The 23,877-nt window shown below is 42.8% G+C and overlaps 1 protein-coding gene across 2 annotated transcripts in view; it reads left to right on the forward strand.

The window, feature by feature from the left end:
* Positions 1-16,500, forward strand: part of LOC136656811 (nucleosome assembly protein 1-like 1) — a 36,308-nt gene extending 19,808 nt beyond the window's left edge. Inside the window, exons 6-16 of one of the 2 annotated variants that reach the window (XM_066633134.1) lie at positions 6,587-6,728; positions 6,961-7,041; positions 7,491-7,619; positions 10,177-10,248; positions 11,836-11,975; positions 12,896-13,041; positions 13,136-13,155; positions 14,470-14,592; positions 15,417-15,449; positions 15,631-15,681; positions 15,801-16,500. In XM_066633134.1, the coding sequence (XP_066489231.1) occupies positions 6,587-6,728; positions 6,961-7,041; positions 7,491-7,619; positions 10,177-10,248; positions 11,836-11,975; positions 12,896-13,041; positions 13,136-13,155; positions 14,470-14,592; positions 15,417-15,449; positions 15,631-15,681; positions 15,801-15,836 (973 nt within the window). In that variant the 3' untranslated portion in view covers positions 15,837-16,500. The remainder of the gene's footprint in view (positions 1-6,586; positions 6,729-6,960; positions 7,042-7,490; positions 7,620-10,176; positions 10,249-11,835; positions 11,976-12,895; positions 13,042-13,135; positions 13,156-14,469; positions 14,593-15,416; positions 15,450-15,630; positions 15,682-15,800) is intronic. The other variant, XM_066633135.1, reaches the window with a different exon arrangement.
* The last annotated feature ends 7,377 nt before the right edge of the window (positions 16,501-23,877 follow it).

Raw genomic sequence — 23,877 nt, forward strand, 5'->3', positions numbered from 1 at the left:
GAGTGAGCCCCGTTGACTCTACTGGGGTGACTCGTGCATGGACCTGGAGAGGAGCCGCTGGCAGGCTTCTCTCCTGTCCACACATCCCTGGGAGTGAGCCCCGTTGACTCTCCTGGGGATGACTTACCTTTCCCCTGTTTTTGCACTGGTATGTATGGAGATCTGCCCCCCCCCCCACTTCCATCTGTTGGTTCTGTGTGCAAGGGGTTTTGCACTGGTCTTGCTGTGATGTCTATATAGAGATATTCCCTCCCCCACACCTTTCCCTTGTTTTTGCACTGGTCTGTCTAGAGATCTGCTCCCCCTCCCCACTTGTATTGGAATCAAGGAAGATCTGGTGAGGAGGTAGGCTGTGGTGTCAGCAGTGGCCTCTTTAAGGGTAAGGCCTGGGCATCCAGCAGAGTGTGCTGCACAGCTGCAGCTACTTGAAGGCAATAGGGCCCTCAGGGATATAAGAGCACCTGAGGCAGGAAGGGCTCCACTTATTTATGTGAGTCAGCCTTTTCCTACATGAAGATCTTTAAGTCCAAATACCATTCCACCATGACTGATGAACATTTGGAAGTGTGCTTGAAGCTGGCTGTCAGCAGCTACTGTCCGGGCTATGCAGCCTTGGCTGATTCACTTCAGTGCAAGTCATCAAAGTAAACTTAAGTAATTACAAAAAATGTTTATAGTTAATTATGTTGTGTTGTGCAATATTGGCTCATGCGGTTATGCAAGGTACACCAACATACATTGTACACATAAATGTTATATGTTATGATGGCGCAAACATTGTAAAAAAACTCTGGTAGATCTCCGGGCCTTGCTGGGTTTCAAAGTAGCTCTCGAGCCAAAAAAGTGTGAGCACCCCTGTTCTAGAGTTATATCTTCTGAACAAGAACCAAACAAACAGCTTTGGTGCAATACTATTTAAGCACAGAATGTCCTGAAAGTCTTAGCCACATTGTTTCAAGAGAGAACCTTCATGTCTTCCAACACGCCCCCCCCATATGTCAGGTTATCCCAATAAGCTAGATACCTACTAGCAGTATCTTACAGCTGCTTATGTCTGTTTTTACCATTTTTATCCTTTCGTTAAATTTTTAATGTAACTTGCTCTATAGCAGCAATTTTCAAACTTTTCATCCCATGGTTCACTGACAAGGTGCTAAAATTGTCAAGGCTCACCATTAGTTTTTTTGGAATATATTTTAACATTTAAAAATGTTTGTTAAAATTGTTCAAAGTTCAATGAATGTTAATAGTATTGATGAGCTTCGGTTTCAGTCCTCCATTTCTGTCACCTCATCTCCTGCAACAGTTAAGTGCACATGAGTCAGCAGAATTAACACAAATGGATCTCTCACCCAGTGCAAGGAAGGTATGTCAAGTGACAGGAGAGAAGCTGCTCTTGCACAAAGGCTCCCGCCACAGCTTGCCTTTCATGTCTGTGAAGCAGCAGTGGCAACAAAGGAAAGGCTGACCTTGCTTTGCATAAGGTCTTTTATAGGCCTTCAATTATCCTGAGACCTTCATTCATATGTTTAATCTCCAATATATGCATTTATGTAAACTTATTCAAATTTTAAATGTAAGTTAATTCTTTTTTACCAGCCCACAACACAGTGTCAGAGATATGTGGTCGTCCTGTTAAAAAGTTTGAACACCCCTGTTCCATGGCACAGCAGTTGAAAATTGAAAATTGCTGTGTAAATACATAAATACATAAATACTGGAGTAAATACATTGATATGCTTTGTCATGAGGCTTGAGTTTATCAGATCAATCTAGTACTTTGCTTAGCTGTGCAACTGTGTGGCTAGTCATTGCCCCTTGGCAAGCAGATGGAGGTGTGAACTGACTGGGCCATCCTCAGTTTAAAGCCTAGTTGCCAAAGCAGAAATACAGCCCAGCACCATGCTAGATGATTATTTTATTATTTTTGCCTCAGGGGGCTAGCGGCACTTAAATGGTTGGGAAGGATTTTGGGCTAGTTTGGGGAAGCAGAGAGCTCAGACATGTGCATTAGGAAGTACATAACCAATTTAAAATATTTGCAGGGTTGTCACGGAACTGCTGACATTCTACCAGGACACAACCTTATTATTCTGGGAAGGTGAAGGAGTGGAGTGGATTTTGCTTGAATAAATTTCTTGGCATTGGTCATTCTGAGTTGTTCTACGTGAATGTATAGATTTTGTGTCAGACTTATGTCTTCAGATTACATGGCATGGATGAGACTGACTGCTTTAAGAACTACAGATTTTGTTTATGCTCTTTATGCAATTCTTCTTAAAATATTAAACATGCATGGCAAATCAGTGTACTCTAACAATTTTTGGCTAGTTTGCTGGCACTTCACTTCGCAATAACAAAGTCTTGTTTTCTAGTCTAATCTTCAGTGCATTATATTCTGGTAAAATTGTTATGCTGTGCTCATGAACAAAGATGATATGCATTTAAGTAGTGTATAATGTTGTACAGCAGTGTTTCCAGCCTTTTTGTCGTCCCCTCTGAAGTTTTCAAAAAAGTGCCCCGACTTGAACACAGTAATTCTCCTAAGTATTACTTTTCCCCTTAATACTAACCTACGATATACTCATGTCAGAATGTGCAAATATAATGGACAAATTTCCTGACCTACTACTTAATGCTAGCTGAATGATTTCATATTCCACAAGTGCTGCCATTTAATTGTAATGCTTATGGTTAAGTCGTTGTTATGGTTCCTGTAATGGCTAATGACTGCCATTTGCCAAGAGTGAAGTTCCCCCAAGTAGTGTTTCTTCTTACATTTGTCCACCTTCATTTTTCAGCATTTACTAAGGAATAATTTTCTTCTGCTAGAATACATAGCATATTCTCTGCTGCAGCTGTTCCTGGGGATTGCAGATGTTGGCTGCTTTCCAGTCACCAGCAGCCAAGCAGAGCACATCCCTCCCTCTCATACTCGGAATATCTTAGCTCTGCCTGGCCTCAGTAACTGGGGAAACAGTGTCCTATTGGGAACCAGGCTGCTGGTAGCTCTAGAGAACACAGGGAACCACTGCTCCATTGTTTTTCATGTTTTCTTTCTTGAAAGTCAGTTCTGCTGGGATAAGATGCATGCTTTTACACAGCTGCTGTAAATTCTTGGTGGGAAAAGTTTCTGTTCAGAGTTATTTTCATCAGAAAATTTTTGTGTTTGCATTACCCAGAACATGGCACAAGTGTCTTCTATTTGTAACTGAAGCTTTGAAAGCTTTGAGACCAACTTTTAACATATTTCTTGTACAAAGTGTAATTAATGTTGGAGGTGATAAGAAGAAATCAGTACAATAAACTATCTGTGGGTAATGAGCTACTGCAGCTACATGGTTCTTGAACTCCACATAAGGAAATTGATTAATGCCAAATGAGTAAAATGTTCTCATTAAGAGCTTTGTAAAAAAAAGTGAACTTTGTTCTTACTACCAAAATTGTATTTGTATTGGCAACCTTCAGTCTCGAAAGACTATGGTATCGCGCTCTGAAAGGTGGTTCTGGCACAGCGTCTAGTGTGGCTGAAAAGGCCAATCCGGGAGTGACAATCCCTTCCACACCGGGAGCAAGTGCAGTCTGTCCCTGGTCTGTCTCCCTGGCTATGGGCCTTCCTTCTTTGCCTCTTAGCCTCAGACTGTTGGCAAAGTGTCTCTTCAAACTGGGAAAGGCCATGCTGCACAGCCTGCCTCCAAGCGGGCCGCTCAGAGGCCAGGGTTTCCCACTTGTTGAGGTCCATCCCTAAGGCCTTCAGATCCCTCTTGCAGATGTCCTTGTATCGCAGCTGTGGTCTACCTGTAGGGCGCTTTCCTTGCACGAGTTCTCCATAGAGGAGATCCTTTGGGATCCGGCCATCATCCATTCTCACGACATGACCAAGCCAACGCAGGCGTCTCTGTTTCAGCAGTGAATACATGCTAGGGATTCCAGCACGTTCCAGGACTGTGTTGTTTGGAACTTTGTCCTGCCAGGTGATGCCGAGGATGCGTCGGAGGCAGCGCATGTGGAAAGCGCTCAGTTTCCTCTCCTGTTGTGAGCGAAGAGTCCATGACTCGCTGCAGTACAGAAGTGTACTCAGGACGCAAGCTCTGTAGACCTGGATCTTGGTATGTTCCGTCAGCTTCTTGTTGGACCAGACTCTCTTTGTGAGTCTGGAAAACGTGGTAGCTGCTTTACCGATGCGCTTGTTTAGCTCGGTATCGAGAGAATGAGTGTCGGAGATCGTTGAGCCAAGGTACACAAAGTCATGAACAACCTCCAGATCATGCTCAGAGATTGTAATGCAGGGAGGTGAGTCCACATCCTGAACCATGACCTGTGTTTTCTTCAGGCTGATTGTCAGTCCAAAATCTTGGCAGGCCTTGCTAAAACGATCCATGAGCTGCTGGAGATCTTTGGCAGAGTGGGTAGTGACAGCTGCATCGTCGGCAAAGAGGAAGTCACGCAGACATTTCAGCTGGACTTTGGATTTTGCTCTCAGTCTGGAGAGGTTGAAGAGCTTTCCGTCTGATCTGGTCCGGAGATAGATGCCTTCTGTTGCAGTTCCAAAGGCCTGCTTCAGCAGGACAGCGAAGAAAATCCCAAACAAGGTTGGTGCAAGAACACAGCCCTGCTTCACTCCGCTTCGGATGTCAAAAGGGTCTGATGTGGAGCCATCAAAGACAACAGTGCCCTTCATGTCCTTGTGGAAAGATCTGATGATGCTTAGGAGCCTGGGTGGACATCCAATCTTGGGGAGAATCTTGAAGAGGCCGTCTCTGCTGACCAGGTCGAAAGCCTTTGTGAGATCTATGAAGGCTATAAAGAGTGGCTGTCGTTGTTCCCTGCATTTCTCCTGCAGTTGTCTAAGGGAGAATACCATATCAGTGGTGGACCTGTTGGCTCGGAATCCACACTGCGATTCTGGATAGACGCTCTCTGCAAGTACCTGGAGCCTCTTTAGTACAACTCGGGCAAACAGCTTTCCTACAACGCTAAGGAGAGAGATGCCGCGGTAGTTGTTGCAGTCACCCCTGTCACCTTTGTTCTTGTACAGCGTGATGATGTTTGCATCCCTCATGTCTTGAGGTACTTCACCTTCTCTCCAGCAGAGACAGAGGATTTCATGCAGCTCAGTGACGATGATCTCTTTGCAGCATTTTAGGACTTCAGCAGGGATGCTGTCTTTTCCAGGTGCCTTGCCAAAGGCAAGGGAGTCCAGGGCCACGTGAAGTTCTTCTAGGGTTGGTTCACTGTCAAGCTCTTCCAGCACAGGCAGGCACTCAATGTTGTTCAGTGATTCTTCGGTGACTACATTTTCTTTGGAATATAGCTCAGAGTAGTGCTGCACCCAGCGTTCCATCTGCTGCGCCCGATCCTGGATGACCTCGCCTGTGGCAGACTTCAGAGGGGCAATTTTCTTCTGTGTTGGACCTAGGGCCTGCTTGATACCATCATACATACTACCAAAATATGCTTACAGTTTTGTGTTTAGCTAATCTTTGGTCAGGCGCACTCCTTACCCCAAGTAATGTCCCAAGTAATGCCCCAGCCAGTCCTATAGGGCTACTTGGATTTGTACAATTAATCACTCTTGCAAATCTGGGCAACCTGTGTAAGGCTGATCAGGTTGGGCATCGGGATTAGGATCAGGTAAAAGTGCCAGACCCTAGTCCCGTCCCACACAGTCCCCAGAGAGAACTTACTTGCCTTAATATTCATTTAGTTCCCTCTAGTGTGTAGGCTGGTTAACTGCATGCTCTGTTCTTCAGTTTAACAAAGTAAAGCAAGATTTACTTGTGCTTGCTGCGCAGCTACAGAAATAGATGGTAAAGTTAATGGCTTAGATAGATGGTAAAGTTAAAGTGGGGGGGGGGGCACCCTGATCCACATCTGCAGATAATTGAATCTGTGGATACTGGATTTGTGAATATGGGGGCCAGCCTATATAGCAGCAATCTTTCATAGCTTGTTTAATCTCCCTTTGTAAGGCTGTTTAGCATAGAGGAGATAAGTTAGAGTGTCCTGAACATCCAAACTTATCTCCTCTATGCTAAATAGAGCATACTGCTCTTCCAGTAGTGGAATTTGTTCTGTTTGTTTTCACTAGAAATTTCTTTCACTTTAGGGTTGTGTTGACTTATTTTAAGGTGATAAGATTTTAAAAGACCAGGAATGGCAAAACTATGTAACAGTCTGACAATCATCCAATCATCCAAATATCCTAAAATTGGCTAATTTTAAGGGAATGAATTTGGCAGAACAGTCTTTAAACTCACCTTTTCAGATAAATTAGGATCCTATCATGTCTTTCATTTTAACTGTTGATCTTAATTGAGTGCACTTAATATACTCCATGCATAAAGAACATGTCATTGTATTTTTAGGCCCTGGGTTGAATGCTAGTGCATGCTTCGAAAACTTTGCTGTGAATTCTGAATTCTTAATTAAGACTAACTTGTGTTTTGTCGGCCAGTGGCCATACAATTGAAACTCTATCTTTAAAAAATAAAAATAAAAACACAATTCATTATGTTTAAGTAACCTTGCTAATGGAATAACATTACATGATTGTTGATGTAACAGTGCAGTTTGTTTTTTCCAGCTTGCCTAAAGTAGTCAAGAGACGTGTAAATGCACTGAAGAACCTCCAAGTTAAATGTGCACAAATAGAAGCAAAGTTCTATGAAGAAGTTCATGAACTGGAAAGAAAATATGCAGCTCTTTATCAGCCCTTGTTTGACAAGGTAATCGATATACTTAAACATCTTAGATTTGAAAGCTTCATTTAAAATACTGTTTGTTGTAAAAGTGGAAGATGAGATGGAATTTCTATTCGAGCATTACATCTGCAACTTGCATTTGTGAAAATGTGACCTGGCAGTCTTTGGGTTTTGTTGTCTTATGATGGGTGTTGCATCGTTCAAGTGAGACTTAAAAGGCATGATAACCTGAAAGATCAATGACTTAATCTTCCAGAGGAGTGAAATCATCAATGCCATTTATGAACCTACTGAAGAAGAATGTGAATGGAAAACTGATGTTGAAGAAGAAATTTCAGTGAGTACCTAAACATGGTTTCAAAAAACTCTTGTGTAGCTGTGCTAGAATAGTCTGAAATAGGCTTACTGTGTAATCTTATGTACATCTACTCAGAATTCAGCCCCACTGAGTTCACTGGAACTTATTCCTAGTTAAGGATTGACACCTTCTCTAGTAAATGACAAAGCATGCAATTTATAAATTTGTAAATGAGTAACATGGCTCTTTGGCCTGTTATGAGAGCCAGAAAATGTTTAGTTAGATGTTGAAATACTTTAGTGTGTTTTGAGCCTGTAGAGGGGATTTTAGTAGCTTCCAGAAGTAAGATGCCCATCCTAAACGTAGGAATGTAAAGTAACTTGGAAATATAGAATTTAAAATTGTCTTTTTTGTGGATTCTGTAATACTAAAATTCTTGATTAGTATGCAATGCTCAAATTTTAGAGTAACTTCTTCATTTTAACAAGGAGGAAATAAAAGAGAAGGCCAAGCTTGAAGAAGAGAAAAAAGATGAAGAAAAAGATGACCCTAAAGGAATTCCTGAATTTTGGCTGACTGTATTCAAGAATGTTGATTTGCTCAGTGATATGGTTCAGGTAAAAAAACTTGAATTATTAGATGCATTTTTCATACCCTCTGAGATCTCTGGGGAAACATTTTAAAGTGGAATTCCAGTCAATCTGATTTCTGAAATACTTCTAGAAATAATGGATTTGCCTATTATCTATGAACAGGAGTGTGTACTCAGTGCTAAAAAGCAGACTTCTGCACTATAAGGGCAGGAGAGTTTTCCTGGATCAAATGATCAGATTGAGGATCTGTGTAGTTCAGTGTGTTGTTGGCATGTTATACTCCACTTTGCCACTATCCTGGACTTCCGTGTAACACAGAACATTCCAATTATGGAAGCAGTCTCTCCTTGGAACAATTCACATACAGCCAATGTGTCTGGACCAGGGCTGATCCTGCCACACAGTTCTTCCCATAGACAACTGACAATATGGCAGTTAGATTCTTCAAAAGACACGGCTTGATGAGATTGCCTTCTTCCCTCTCAGATCAGTGGCTAATTCCTTTGAGAGCTTACAAGCAGGCATGAACCTGGCATCTCATAGTTAGTGGTATTCTGCCTCCAATCATAGAAGTTCCAGTTAACAATCATGGCTAATTTATGCCTAATAAAGGTTTTGTTTTTTTAAAAAAAACACATCATGGCTAATAGATCTGTCAGCTGCTCTTGTTCCTGAATTTATCTAGTTCCCTTTCTAAAGCAGTCTGAGTTAGTGGTTGCTGCCACATCTCATGGCCATGAATTATATAAGTTAACTGTGCATCTTGTGAAGTGCAGCCATGTCTCCTGTAATACTATTCCATATAATACTCTTTGCCCTGGGTGAAATTACCCAACAGTTTCTTTCTAAAGCAGGGATTATTTTTTCTCTGCCTCTCTTCTTTGTTTTTGTGGTGGGGGGGAAGAGGGTGAAAGTGCATGCATAGGCTAGTGGATGGTTTTAAGATGACATGTGAACCCAGAGTGCATTAAAGACTTTCTTTGCTGCTGGTTGCCAGAGAGCAGATGGATGAGTGCCTTCATCATTGGCCTCATCATCATTGTGATTTCTTCCCTTGGTTGGTAGCTACCTATGCATGAATAGGGTCCTTCTGCATCTACTCCTGCTTAAATGCTCAGTACTTGGATTGAAATGGCATAGGAAACAGAAAATGTTGCCTATGAGTCTGTTGGGAAACCTATAAAGGCTCATTCTAGCTACAGGAACACTCCGTGGCTGCTCCCGTGGTGTCAGTTAAATCCATGGTTAGTCCAGGCTGAACCGTTGCCTGAATCCCACCCTAGTTTCACCCAGTGTGCGCAGCCTCCCAGGTGTTCACAATTCATGGGTACACGCTGGTGGGTTCCAGTTGCCCACCTGTCCACTTTTTAACTCTCTCCCTTGAGATCCAGCACTGCCATTGCCTCTAATGGCCATAGAGACCCAGCAGTCCCTCTACAACTTTTAAAGGAGGTTGCAGTGGCAGCAGTGCTGGGTGTTAAGGAGGAGAGATTACCTCTCCTTATCCCCCTCTTAGCCACTTTCTTAAGAGACAAGAATGGATCGAGTCTGGTCCACAGAGGTAGAACACTGGGGGAGGCTGCAGGTGGGCATTGTGTACCCTTTGCCAACTTCTCCCTCAATGTCATAGATATGACTGACTTGACCAGGGCTGGCCTAATGGCTCTCTGCTCTTTTCATGGGTACTGGTGGGTGGGGAGGAAGAATGGCTGCATTGTGCACATTTTCCCTTCATTTTACTCCCACCCGTTTCCTGAATAGGATGAACTTCTAGTATAACTTTCTACTCTTCCCCCCTTTTTAAAGTAACAGGGCCTATCCTTGGAGCCCTGGGAACTGAACTCCTAGTATATGGCAATACTGTGAACATACCAGCATTACAGCAGTGCTATAGTTACTTCTTGTAGAGCTATTTCACACAGATATCTGGTTTCCAGGAACTTTTTCACAGTTTTTGCATGAAAGCCAGAAGTGTGCTCTGATCACTGATCCGAGCAATGTCAAGTATCAGGAAGGCCAGTGGATGGGGCTGTGGGTCTCCCAGACCCTCCCCAAGGTCAGTGTAACTCCAGGTAAGGGGGAAATCCCCTTAGTCCCCAAAGCATTGTGACTGTTGTGGTGTTGTTGGGACACCCATTACTGGGCCACTCTCCTTAAGGGGGAATGGCCCACTTCTTATTGCTTGGTGGGTTGTGACCAACCACTTTGGGAACCACTGGTATGTTTTTAGCCTGCATCTGGAGCAATGAGGACAAAACGTACTGTAAAATGAAAACTTGGGGTCTTAGGAAGTTGAACTCCACACTCAATATTGCAGTCTGTATTTGCAGTTTATTTGGAAATTATGCAGCCCTGGTACATGGGCATGATATTAGATATAAGCTGCTTTTCATTTCTGCATAATAGAGATGTTCAAGTTGCACAGTAGATATGTGTGTTGCTATCATCTGGTGAGCTAAATCTGAATTTCCAAATCTCACTCCAGATTATTGGTATATTTCTTTCTTGCTTTGTTTTTTGTTTTTCACCTATATTAAAATAAAATACTTTCATGCCAACATAAACTAATTTTATTTTAAAGGAACACGATGAACCTATTCTGAAACACTTGAAAGATATCAAAGTGAAGTTTTCAGAGGCTGGGCAGCCGATGGTAGGTTCTGTTTTTTTTATAACAATCTATGTCAACATTGAGACAACTGAAGGATTGTGTATATCTTTCCATTTCATTAACAAATGTGGCCCTTCAAATTGTTGTCTGTTCTGCATTCATAATAACCATCAATTTAATAATATGGCCCATGTGACTTGTTTACTAAGTACTTCATATTGTCACATGTATGTAGTATTTTACCTCATTATTTGAAAACTTGGTGACTTGCAGCTGAATATGTGAAATGCTTCCATTGAAAATTATGGAGTTCATGTGACAGCAGGGAGGGATCCTGAAGTTGGTCTGTTGGGGCTCTCATTTAGGCCATCAATTGAAAGCAGTGTGCACCTCAAGATTCTTAACATGTTCCAAACTCTACAATTTCATAACCTGCTCCAAATATCACTAATTCTGCTTTGCCTGAAGTATAAGTTGGTCTTTCTAGTTGAGCGTTGCTTATTAGTTTCTGTTTAAAAGTGTTCTAAAAAGGGATCTTACTCAAGGCAGCTTCAGAAATAAAATTCTTTCTTCATGTGGAAGGCAAGAATGTGCCTGCCCAAGGTTATGGGATGTTTGGAACCAGGATTAAACCATGGTTGCACATGCTTTGTGAACCAGACCTAAGACTAATAAACTGATGTATGCAGAAAATAACCTGCCTTCTGGCAAAAACCAAGTAAAGGTTAGAAGAAAAGCTGTAATCCAGTCTGGGTCAGTGGGAAATCTTTCTTTGAGGTGTAATAATGTTTGTGGTCTGAGACCCTGAGAAGTGGTCTTGCGGGTGGGGTGGGATTGTCTTTGATAGCTTCCAGAGTCTTGCTGAGCAAGCACTTCTCCACGGATCACCTGCAAGTGCTTAGAATGGACCATCCACAGCCAGCATTGCATGTGGTCTACGATGATTCCAGTTCTTGCCTTCGTGGTCTGTAGGCTTCTAAAAGTTGGAAACTGCTGGTCTAGACAACTGTAATTCACTGTATTCACCTGTAGACTTTAATATTCATAAGATGTGGTGACAACATTGCTAGAAAACTGTCCCCCACAATGTTAAAGTCTGCCATGTATTTCTAAAAAACCACCTGGATTTGACCAGCCTAATGCAGTATGGATAACATTAAATTGAACTCGCACTGGACATGGCAGATGGGCAGATGCCCTTTATAAGTGGGGCACAATATCTTCTCCAAATTGTGATTGTGCGGTTGAAAAACAAAGTATCCAGCATATAGTGACAGAATGCCAAAACAGAGCTTATAATGGAGGTTTTGCTTATTTTCTGACTGTGACAAATGAAGTTAAAAACTATATTTGTAATTTAGAAATAAGTTTTTATTAATATTTTAGAGTTTATATTTTGTATGTTAATCTGTGTTTTTATTGAAATGTGATGAGAAGGTGACATATAATAAATAACTGTATTCATCCGAGCGAGAAGTAGAATGGGCATTTAAAGAATGTAGCAGTACAGTTGGATGCTTTATTGGCAAAACAATAAAACTGGTTCATTGAGTGTACCTTGGGTATCTGTTCTATTAAGATTAATAATGCATCATTCATTTGTTTCTAATTTTTTGACTTTTTTTAAAGACTTTCACGTTAGAATTCCACTTTGAACCTAATGAATATTTCACAAATGAACTCCTGACAAAAACGTATAGAATGAGATCTGAACCTGATGATTCGGACCCTTTCTCTTTTGATGGACCAGAAATTATGGGTTGTACAGGGTAAGTATATATTTTTTAATGATTGACCATCTTCTATAATGCAACATTATCTCTGACACTTACTTGGAGGTGGAGATTCTCAAGTGGTTTGAGATTTGACTTGCATTTCAGGGAAAGGGGCAGTTATATTTCTTTGGAACCAGGTTCTTTTGAGCCTAGTATCTGAATCAGGGAATGTAACATTCATGTGACTTGAACATTGTTTCTGGAAGCTGTGGTAACTATCCCCCTGCACTCCTGACCAGCTCTGCAGTAATCACTACTGGAATGAGAGTTCTGCCCAACTCTTGACTTGTCAACCTGAAGGTGGAATTAATTAGTGCATTACTATACATTCCTATTACCTATCAGAAGGCTAGCTGAGCACACCTGAAACTTCTATCTACTAGTACTTAGACCTTCTCTGTGCGGGGTACAGGAATGATGAATTGCAGCTTGAAGTTCAATATGACATTCAGGATAAGAGGCAAGTTATAAACTACTGCAGTACAGCTAGAGACACACCAATGGCATGCTTGAAAATAAACTCCAAATCAGCTAAAGTCTGAAGGGCTGTCAGTGGACTGGTTTTTAGAGAAGGAAGGTGTCATTCAGGATTAGCTGCACTTTCACCGATCATGAAATTTCTTGTGGAAACCTCTTCAAGCCTGTGTTACATTGTTCATATTCCCAATCGTATATGAACAGAATATGGGATCTGAATTTTTGGAGAATACCTGTTTTTAAACTGTTTTCTGAGGTGGAAAGATATACTGGCTTCACTTAATTAAGGTGCTACCTTTTATCCAAGAACTCTACTTGAGTGGGGAGAAAATGTAACAACTATTCAGTGGTGAACTGCAGTAAAATTTAGCAATGTTGTAACTACCTAAGATGAATGTACAAACACATGCTCCATAGTAACTCAAGTTTTTCCATAGGTGCCAAATAGATTGGAAAAGGGGGAAGAATGTTACTTTGAAAACCATCAAAAAGAAACAAAAACACAAGGGGCGTGGAACAGTTCGGACAGTGACAAAAACAGTTTCCAACGATTCTTTCTTTAATTTTTTCAGTCCTCCTGAAGGTAAATGGTACTTAATTTTAACTGCAGTGAAATCTTTGTAAAACATATTGCATTTTAAAAACTATAATGGTACATCTTAATTCTTTTCTTACAGATCCTGAAAGTGGAGATGTGGTAAGTCCCTTGCAGTTTATTTTGCTTGTGAAAAGTATAAAGTGGGAAAGTGTGATCTTGTTTGCCACATGCGAATAGACAGTAGCTGGGGCCACTTGTGTCAATGAAAATCACAGTTGACCAACTAACCCCTTGGATCCAGTATGAATGGTCAAATAATATTGGTATTCGGCTAGTATTCTGGTCATAGGTTGGTTGGTAGTATTATGTAGATTTAAAAGATCTCATCTGCGTGTGTAAACTTGTAGTTTAAGGCAGTATGCTCTATTATGGCAAATAAAATTCAGAGCGCGATACCATAGTCTTTCAAGACTGAAGGCTGCCAACATACATACAGTTACTATAATGGCTAAAATGGCCATCAAAGATTTTTAAAAAGCTGCAAGCTACTGAATAGTCATGGACACTAAAGGGCAGAAAGAGTCCTCATGGGTTTTTACTGTTTAAGGAAATGGGAGTCGTGCAGTTTCTCAGAAATGTGGCTAAATACGGTTCATAAGGCATTTTTTCCAAAATATTTGGGAATGCTGAAACTGAGTCCAACTGCCAAGCTGTAGTTTGAAGTTCAAATCAAAATCCTTAAAAAAAGAAAAAAGAAAAAAGCCACTAACCAAAAATGCTGGTGGCCATTACTTGTAAATGGAGGATGATAATAGTTTGTGTCTTTTGCAGTGTTTGATTCCCACCCCATTCCCTCTGCACATTAACATGCTGGAAAAGAGTGCCTTTCAATGGAGCAAATTATTTTGTACAAACTATTAGTTTGAAATTCATTTATGAGAGCATGACTTTTATTTGAAGCTATTAGTGTTTTGGAGATTTCTGAATTGAAATAACGTGTATAGAAGCTGTTGAAATGCATTTGAATAGCTCCTAATAGAAGCTATGCTGTTCCAAATGCATTTCAAACCAACATTTTGTTCAGAAAATTTTTTCTCAAGTTTCTGTTAGAACCTAGTTTCTATGTTCTTTTCCCAATGTATATTGCAAGTGTTGCGATGGACTCAGACAGTAGATATCTCATCCATCTAAAAGTTGTGACCATCAGCATTTCTGGCGGGGGATCATTTTGTTTTTTCAGGATTTTGACCTTTTAGCTTGGTATCACTTGGTCTTATTTCTAGGTATCCAACCTTCAGAGTTCAACACTCATTTGGAAAATTGACTAAAATGTTACTGCAGTTAATTCATTTTTGCAAAGAAATGCACAGACTAATTGGGGAAAATCCAATTCTAGACCAAGTTTTGTGTTTAGAATAGTGTAATTCTCTTAAGGACTGACTAATAGATCTGTGAATTAATATACTTGTGCAGGATGATGATACCGAAGCCATTCTTGCAGCTGACTTTGAAATTGGTCACTTTCTACGAGAACGCATAGTTCCACGATCAGTATTGTATTTCACGGGAGAAGCCATTGAAGATGACGATGATGATGTGAGCAGTGTTTGAGCTATCTCAAAACTTCCTTGCAATAGTGGCATTTTATATCTAAGGGCTTAAGCCACAGTTCAGCAGAGTTGCATACGCTTCTCTCACTAATCATATAATAACTTAGTACATGTGATGGCACTGAATTCCATGCAGCTTGCATACAGTGCTGAATTTGAGCATACACTGAATTTCAAGTTTTTTAGTCACTGGGGCTTTGTTTGTATATACGAGGGACAAAGGTTGGGGCATATCCAGAGTGCATTTTTTTAAATTAGTACCTACAGTGATTGGAGATAATGAATTACCTGGTATTTTTAAGTACACACCTGGTAAGAACCAGGCTGGGAAAGGGATCAGTTTTGGATGGAACCAACAACTTCCTGTTCCCTATGCAAGCACTGAGTCATTACTGATCCTTGGGGTGTTGTCACTTCCACAACACTTTCATGGCAAACTGTAAGCGGGGTGGTTTGCCATTACTTTCCACAGTCATATTACCTTTTTGCCAGCCAGCTGGGAACTCATTTTATTGACTTCAGAAGGATGGAAGGCTGAGTCAATGGAGTCAGTGAAATTTTGAGTGTTGATTCAGCCTACAAAGCTCAGCTGTTCTCAATCAGTGGCTGTTCTCCATACCCTCTTAGCCAGCCACTAATGCAGTAGTACTATAAAATAAAATTGCAGCTTTAGTGTAGCCATGGGTTTGTTCCATAGTGTCTGTATACAAAGATGAACATGTGGAAATAGCTATGTTCCAAAGACTATAATTCGCAGTGTTGTGGTCTAGATGTTGTTACACACTGATTATGTTTTTCCTCCACTTACAGTATGATGAAGAAGGGGAGGAGGCTGATGATGAGGTAAGTTGTAAGCTTAGTTAGAATCACAGAAATGTAAGATTTGCTGTCTGACTGGTTCCAATGCTGTTTTTACTTTATGGTTAAACAAAAGTGCTAATGAATACTAGAATATCTGTAGCATCTTGATTGTGCTTTCTGTAATGTAGAAGTACACTTTTAATGTATTGCTTGTGTATTTCAGGAAGGGGAAGAGGAAGCAGATGAAGAAAATGATCCAGATTATGACCCAAAAGTAAGTAATTGCTGTGTGTACTTTGATACTTGCATTGAGAGAAATTACCTGTAATCTGCAGGTTCTTATAGCACACCTGCTGTTTTCACACTGACGTGTCCTTTTTTCTTTTCCAACAGAAGGATCAAAACCCAGCAGAATGCAAGCAGCAGTGAAACAGTGTGTATGTGGCCTTGAGGATTATCTGCACTGTAATAGCCTAAACACAACTATTAGTTACTTACAGCCTTATGTTTTGTATCTTGGTAGAATTAAGTAAACATTTTGTTAAAACAAATTGACAGAACCAGTTTAAAAATGTAGGTTCCTTGTACCTAGCATTTTACTAGTATTTTTCTGCCAATATGTAGAATGCAGCAAATTCCTAAAGCATGAATAGTTAATTCATTGCTATATATAGTTTGGTTCTTGTGAAGTCTGTTGTCATGTAGCTATTAGACTGCAGCTGTGAAGATACCAGACCTGTTGATGGAGACCAATATTTGTTTAGAGAAGATCCTTTCCTGAAGAACCAACCAAAGTATTTTTCAGCCCAGTAGTTTAAATGGGTTTAAGTCTGCTTGCACTAGCTGTGCCTTCATTACTTTGTTATAGAAATGGCAGTGACTTGTACTAATTAGGAGATGAATGCATTTTGAATTTGGCTACTTCCATATAATCTGTTCAATTTCCATCAAGACCACATTGAACATTCATAACTGTCTGCTTGTTTATGCTCTAGGTTTTTGTATTTTGTGACGGTGACCTACAGAAAAACTAGAGACATCATATTAATGTTGACCACTGGGGTGTGAATAAACCTAGTATTTTCAGAAATTAGTTGTGTGCCTGTGTGAACACATTTTCATTGTTAAAAGCAGTAGGCAAGAGACAAGAAACCTTTATTGGCATATTTAAAATACAAACAGTGTAAAACAAAAGATAGGATGGAGGGATGCATGAATCAGACAGTTCACCTCGAACCTTAACCAACCAGATCTTATTACATAGGCTCAACCATTTGTGACCATTATAGAAAAGCAGTATGCATAATTGCTGTGAGAAAACCTTTGCTCAGAGGGGGCCCCCAGCCAGTCAGGATTATTTGGCCCAGCACTGAAATGTCCCTGTGGCCATCATTTTTGCACAGCTTGCATTGGATTCAGTAAGCTTGCTCAAGTGACCTCACCAAATTTGTAGCACTTTGCTGCTGGTGTGTTGCAAGGCAGCGCTACTTGGGCAGCACCCAGGGTTTAGAACCTTGGTGCCTGAGGAAAAGTGCTAAAAGCAGAAGCACTCTGAGGGTTTGAAAGTTAGAACTTGAGCAGCAAGAAGTCAGAGCAATGAGAGACATAGCAGACATTCAGAGGGTTGATGCAGGGAGAACTAAGCCGGAAGTAGGACGGTATGAGATTGAGAGAGAAGTCGGCCCTCCCGGCTAGCTTCCTCAGACTTTTATTCATTCTCAAAACACATGATGACACTAAGGAAAACTACTGAAAGTTGCTGAAATCTGCACTGCTAAGAAACCTGCTGGCTCTGGCTTGACCGCAATACACATTCCTAGATAAGCGCTTCTTCATAACATCCTCTGTTTACAGGCTCTGGGCGAAGACTCAGCAACTGGCCCACTCTGGTGTGCCTGGGTGGGGGGGAACCAGCAAGTTTGCCTGCCGGTTGCCATGTTACCAAGGCTAAGCCCAGCGCCTGTGTAGATAACCACTACACTGGCGCCTGTCTTTTCTAGTTCATACTTCCATTAAGATGTTTCCGTACTGCATCTTTACTCGTCTTATCCCTCTTGAACACTGGTTCCCAAATTTTTTTAGCACCAGGGCCCCCTTCTTAAAATGATACCAGCTCAAGCCTCCGTTTTTATCCTTTTACTATTGTGGGGGAGCCCACCTTTTGGAGCTTCTCCAAATGGTACAGGATAAAAGTCTGGAAGGTAGTTTAGGAAAAAAAGCTAGTCAAAGTCAAATCTGCTAAAAAAAACAAAACCCAGTCATTTGGGGCCACAGATCACCTTACTTCAAAGAAATCATGGGCTAGTTCCAAACTAGCTTCCATACTGGCCTTGTCCATTCTAATATATGCTGTGGATGAGCTATATGTTATGGATATGTCCTGCTTCCCTGTTTTAGTTCCTGTTTTAGTAATCGCATTCCTGTTTTAGTAATCGCATTGGGGAACACTTAGTCTTAACTGCAGTAACTCACAAAGATACCCTGTGCTCCCTGGGTAGGTACATTTTATAACAACAAAATTGCATGTGTTAAATGCACTGTTGTATCTGGGTTCAGGTTTTTTATCTGGTGTAGGGTGTCAACACTCATCCCATACTATTTTCCTACTGAAAATTCCTTCTGAAGCTATTTACTGAAATGGGGGAGGGGTAAAACCCTGTGATATATTCCTCAGCAGCATCAGGGTCGCCTGTAGCTGTAGTTAGTGTTATCTTAAGATTTCATGTATGAGATTTATCATTTCATGTAAGTTTGGCCTTAAACATTTTCTGACAAATCTGTTTTGTCAGCTTGAACAATGTCGAGTTTAATGCAGTGAAAACAGGATTGCTCCTCTGTCCTTCAGTGGCTTCCTGGGAGAGAATCTTTGGCAACTTAAAAATACACACACACACACACACACACACAGTATATATTCTTAACCTCTACACCTCTCATTGTCCTCTAAATCAGTGATTCCCAACCTTTATCTGAAGGTAGAGTTGGTGTGGTGCCATGGGGGGGGGGGAAATGACTTGATGGTGACAGCACTTGTGGGTTCTCACTGCTCCTTAAGTAAGAGAACCTGGATCTTGCAGTGTTTCCAGCTCCCACCTCATAGGTAAGTCCTGAAGCCCCTTTTTTTTACTCAGTGGTGGCAGCAGAGTAAACTCAGAAGTGCAACTGCAGCCAAGTTGCCACTACCCTTAAGGGGGAAATGTTTCCCAATGCATAGGCGAGGTTGCAACCTCCAGGTTGGGAAACACTGCTCTAAATGGTAGATTTACTTAAACATTCCCATTATTATCATGGACTCTTAGCCAGTTACTGGGGTGGGAGGGGAGCAAGATTATAGGTCCAGGTTCAGCTGTGGCCTCTAAACCATTTGTAAACTAGATTTCAGTGCTGCAAGAAATTGACATGTGTGTCTGAAGCATATTTATTCCCTGTGCTTCTCCTTTGCTAAATGGCAAATGCAAGCATATAACTATGTACATAGTATGAGCATTAAAATACAATCCAATCACTTAGTTCTGCAGTAGCAACTATCAGAAGTGACAAGGAGAGGAAATGAGAAACCTCGGGGAGATAATACTTGCTTTTATACCTCAAAGTTGGGGTTTGAACATCTTCCTTGTTCTATTTATTTAAGATTTGCTACCCCACCTTTCCAATTCTGAAAAAGGAAGCTCAGGGTAGTTTTCGGAGTTAAAAGCAATAAAACATAAGAAATAGGTTTTCTTTTATAATGGTTTACAAGCATGCAAGTTTATAATGGTTCACAAGCATGAAAAGAGGAAATGGAGGCTCACACACTTGGTCCCTCCAAAATGTTGATTGTAGGCTGACCTGCAAAACAATTCTAGAAATTGATACTGCTAGGGCACAGTTCTAACCCCTTATGTCAGTGCTTTCCATCACTGGCATAGCGGTGCTAATGGGACATGTTCTGCAACCTGCAGTTGGGTGTCACGGAGGCCTCCTCAAAGTAAGGGAATGTTTATTCCCTTACCTCAGAGCTGCATTGCCCTTATGTCAGTGCTGGAAAGTGGTTAGAATTGTGCCCTTAGTAGTAGTATTCCTCTAGACCAGGGGTGTCCAAACATTTTGGCAGGAGGGCCACATCATCTCTGAGACTGTGTTGGGGGCTGGGAAAAAAGAATTTACCATTTAAAATTTGAATAAATTTACATAAATGAATATATTAGAGATGGAACTTATATGAATGAATGAAGGTCTTGCAGTAGCTCAAGGCCTATAAAAGGCCTTGCACAAAGCAAGGTCAGCCTTTCCTTCGCTGCCACTGCTGCATCACAGACGTGAAACAGCAAGTAGTGGAGGGAGCCCTTGTCCCACAGCTCAAGTGAGAGGTCGAACAGTCGTTCTCTTGCTGAGAGGCCAACATGGGCTCCAGCAAGTCTCTGGAAGGCCAGAGGCTCATTGGAGACAGGGGGCTGCCCAAGGGCCTGATTGAGAGCCCCTGAGGGCCACAAGTGGCCCTTGGGCAGGGGTTTGGGCACCCCTGATCTAGACCAGCCATTTTCAACCTTTTTCAGCTCATGGCACACCAACAAGGCACTAAAATTGTCAAGGCACACTACCAGTTTTTTATTTACATTAAATCACTACATTACAATTAATTGTTAATATAATTAATACAATTATATTACATGACAAACTCACAAGATGCTTGGAGAGGAAAGGATATGTGATTGTGAAAAGAATGAAAAATGTTATTAAAGTGTTATGTGAGAAAGTGCTGGCAAAAAGGTAACAGAGCTGTGTTGTGAGGGGCAATGAAGAGACAGGAGTGAAACAACTACAGGGTTCAGCTGGAGTGGGGGGAAGAGAGAACTTGAAGCAAGTGATTCTGAACCTTTGGAAGGTGCGGAGGAGTGAAGGGAGGGGCAGTAAGAGGTGCTGACTGCAATTATGAGATTTGGGGGGCAGTGTGCCTGTGGGAGGGAGTGGGGTGGGGAGAAGTGCCAATTGCCTATTGCCTGCTCCTGTATTTAAGAAAAAAGAGTGTGACCAAAAGCCCGATTCTAGGCATGTCTACTCAGAAGTAAGCCCCATTATAGTCAATGGGGCTTACTCCCAGTTAAGTATGGAGAGGATTGGGGCCCAATGCCCTTCCCCCAAAAGGCAATGCAGGGAGAGTTGCTTTGGGGAGTTGCAGGCAAACTGGCAAGGAAAAGGGACTATCCAGGACCCTTTGAGCCAGCCAGTTCTTAGGCTGGTGGCCTCAGCAGACTCACTCGCTTCATACCTGCTTGCCTGCTCCTGACTCCCTCGTTCTCACTCCACTGGCCACGACCTCCAAGCTTCTCTGGTTGCCCAATTAGCATGCAGAGGAGGCAAGGACTTAATACTCAATCCTATGTGTGTCTACTCAGAAGTAAGCCCCATAACAGTCAATGGGGCTTATTCAGGATCAGGTTGCAGCCTTCCTATTGCAACAAAGTTGGAGATGCAAAGCAGCTGTGACCAGCCCCTTCTGCTGTGTGTGTGTGTGTGCGTGCGCACGCGTGCATGCGCGCACGCTGCTCTAACCTAAAAGGCAAAATATTTTCACTTTTTCTGAGACATTAGTTCAGGAAAGCGTATAGTTCCTGTCATGTTGATTCTAGCTGTAACAGAACTGCATTCAGCTCCTAAACATTCTGAAATGTGATACCCACATCGTTTTACCTGTATGATACCTTCACATCTTTACACCTGTTCTGAAGTTGTTGATGTATTGATGAGGTACAGTATGGGGGGAGGGTAAACTGACCCTGAGGTGTTACAGTGGGGTTCTTTATTACCCTTTGAACCCTAAATACAATGTCTGTTGCAGCAAAAACACCTAGAACAGTGGTTCTCAAACTGTTCGTTGTGGGCCACCAGCCTGAGAAGCACTAGCTATGCCTCTTAATGTATGCCACCACCAGAGGCAGAGGAGCTTTTCTTTGTCCACCCTCTGTCTGTGCCAGCCTCCTGGAGCTGCAGGGAACCCTCTGCAGGGCTCTCTGCACTTCACAACTTTGAAAATATGCTGTTGCACACCCCTGCCCCAGAATGCCAGATGCAGGGGAGTGGCAGCAAGATGCATCTCTTGTCTGGTGAGCTCCCTGAGGCATCTGGTGGGCCACTGAGATATAGGAAGTTGGACAAGATGGGCCTTTGGCTTGATCCAAGGGGGCTCTTACCTCATGGCACCTTGAACACTAATGAGCTGTTCTGTGGGATGGACCATCTTTGCCAGATGCATGCTGTGATTACAGCATTTGCATTCAGAGGCACAGAAACAGTGACTAGTTTTTACAATGTGAGGCCAAAAGGTGAAGCCATACAAGGGGCAGCCATAGGTCAATCATATAGCTATGCAGTGCATCAAGGTTTAGGTCTGACACTAGAGGGCAGCTGTGCACCACAGTTCAGCTTTGCGTTTGTGTATACAGCTACTCCGGAAGGGTGCACACAAACCTAGAACTACAGTATCAAATGTACTAAGCCAGGAAATTTTTTCAATTCAGCTTCAAATAGCAGTGGTAGGGACCTTTTCTGAGTGCATACTTAAGTACACATTAAATGTATTATATAAAGTGCTACATCTGTGTGGCTAAATGTTCCTCCATCTTTTAAGAACATGCATGAAGAGACTGCCTCAGAATTAGATGCTGCACCTACAGCTATGCCTCTTTAAAGCAGTTGCATAAGGGGGGGGGTTTGAAAAGCACTTTGTAGGGAGCCTCACCACAACATGCAAGTGACCCCTCCCCTTCAGAGCCATTCTGTTGGTGGGAGCGAAACCGAGGTGTATGCTGGAATTTCGCTGAAGGGGAGGGGTCCCTTGCATGCTGTGGGTGAGGATTCCTGCAAAAGTGACTGCTTTTCACCCATTCTAGCTATGCCACTGGCAGGCTTGGACTACATTAGGCTAATCATGTAGTGGCTTCCACGTCTCACAAGCAGATACTTTCAGACATCTTGGTTAGGGGAGGATGTTCGGCATGCCCCTATATGGTGCACATGGGTACAACCCATACACTGTGGGCCCAATCCTGTCCAATTTTCCAGCACTAATGTAGCCATAATGCAGTCCTGAGGTAAGGCAATATTTGTTCGTTACCTTGAAGAGGCCTCTGACTGCCCCCCTTGCAGAATGCAATGTTTACCCCATTGGCCTGGTTGGCTTGCTGCATATGCCTCCATTTTGCTCCCCCTGCCCAGGGTGGCTCCAAAAGAGGGGGCAGTTTCACTCTGAGTTCAGGTGCCTGCAAAACTTAGTGCTTTGCACCCCCTCTAGCTATACCACTGCTTTAAACAACATAAAATTCAGTGGAAGAACCAAAATGTGAAAAAAAGCATCCATTTCCATTACATCCACTTCTGAATCAGGCTCCTGTCTGGTTTTCTGGGCTGTGTGAACAGCACAAGGGACATTAAATAGGGTAGAGGCCCTTTGTGGATGTCCCCTGGTTCTGATGTTATGTGAGAGGGAAAAGAGCATCTTTCTATCCACCATATCCATCCCCTGCATAATTCTGTATGTCTCAGTCTTGTCCTCCCTCAGGTGCCTCTTTTCTAGACTGAAGAGCCCAAATGCTGTAGACTTTCCTCATAAGGGAGGTGCCCCAGCCCAGTAATCATTTTGGTTGCTCTCTTCTGCACCTTTTCCATTTCCACTTAATAAGTATATTAAGTTCTTAATAAATATAGTATTTAAATTAACCACGTGAAATCCATGTACAAGTGTTTTTAGTTTTTGTCACATGCTCTATGTCCCTTGGCTGTCTGGTCCTCTGGTGTTTATGACATTGGTCATCCTGGGCAGGGGTAGCAGCGGGGGGGGGGGGGTGCCTGGGGCACAGGGATGTGCGGTGGGCGGGCAGGCAGGTGAGGCGGTGCCTCCCTTCTGGAGTCCTTCACAAAGCGCCACTGCTGTTGTGTGAGGTGCCTGAGCATGTGCAGGTGAGGCATGCCTCCCCACCAGAGTCCTTTGAAAAGCGCTCTGTGCATGGGATGTGGGTGCATGGGCACCTCCCAAGACGCCGGTGCTTTTTGAAGGACTCAGGTGGGGAGGCACTGCCCACACTGCTGGGGCAGCCCCAACCACACCACTGGACCCTGAGGCCGCCCCCCCATGGGGCATGTGCTGCATCCTGTGGGGGGGCAATTTCCTGGAGGTCCCCTCAGGGCCAGGGCATGCCTGTCCCTCACCTCAGGGCTGCAGTGGCTCTGGAGAGCTGGCTGGGGGCATGTGCCGTGGTGCTCCCCAGAGCAGCCCGTGGCTGGGGCCAGAGGGTGGGGAGGGCTGTGGGCGGCGCGCTTGGAGGGAGGCGCGCCGCAGCAGGGCGCACGGGCTTCCCCGGCGCAGCCTCCTCTGGGCAGGCGCAGCCCGCCCCTCGCCGGGAAGCGGCGTTGAAAAGCGGCGGGAGGAGCGCGGCGCCCTCAGTGGCTGGCTGGCCGGCCGGCGGGTGTGCGGTTCGCGCGCTGGAGCGCCCGG

The sequence above is a fragment of the Tiliqua scincoides genome, chromosome 7, assembly GCF_035046505.1.
Source record: "Tiliqua scincoides isolate rTilSci1 chromosome 7, rTilSci1.hap2, whole genome shotgun sequence".
Lineage (NCBI taxonomy): Eukaryota > Metazoa > Chordata > Lepidosauria > Squamata > Scincidae > Tiliqua > Tiliqua scincoides.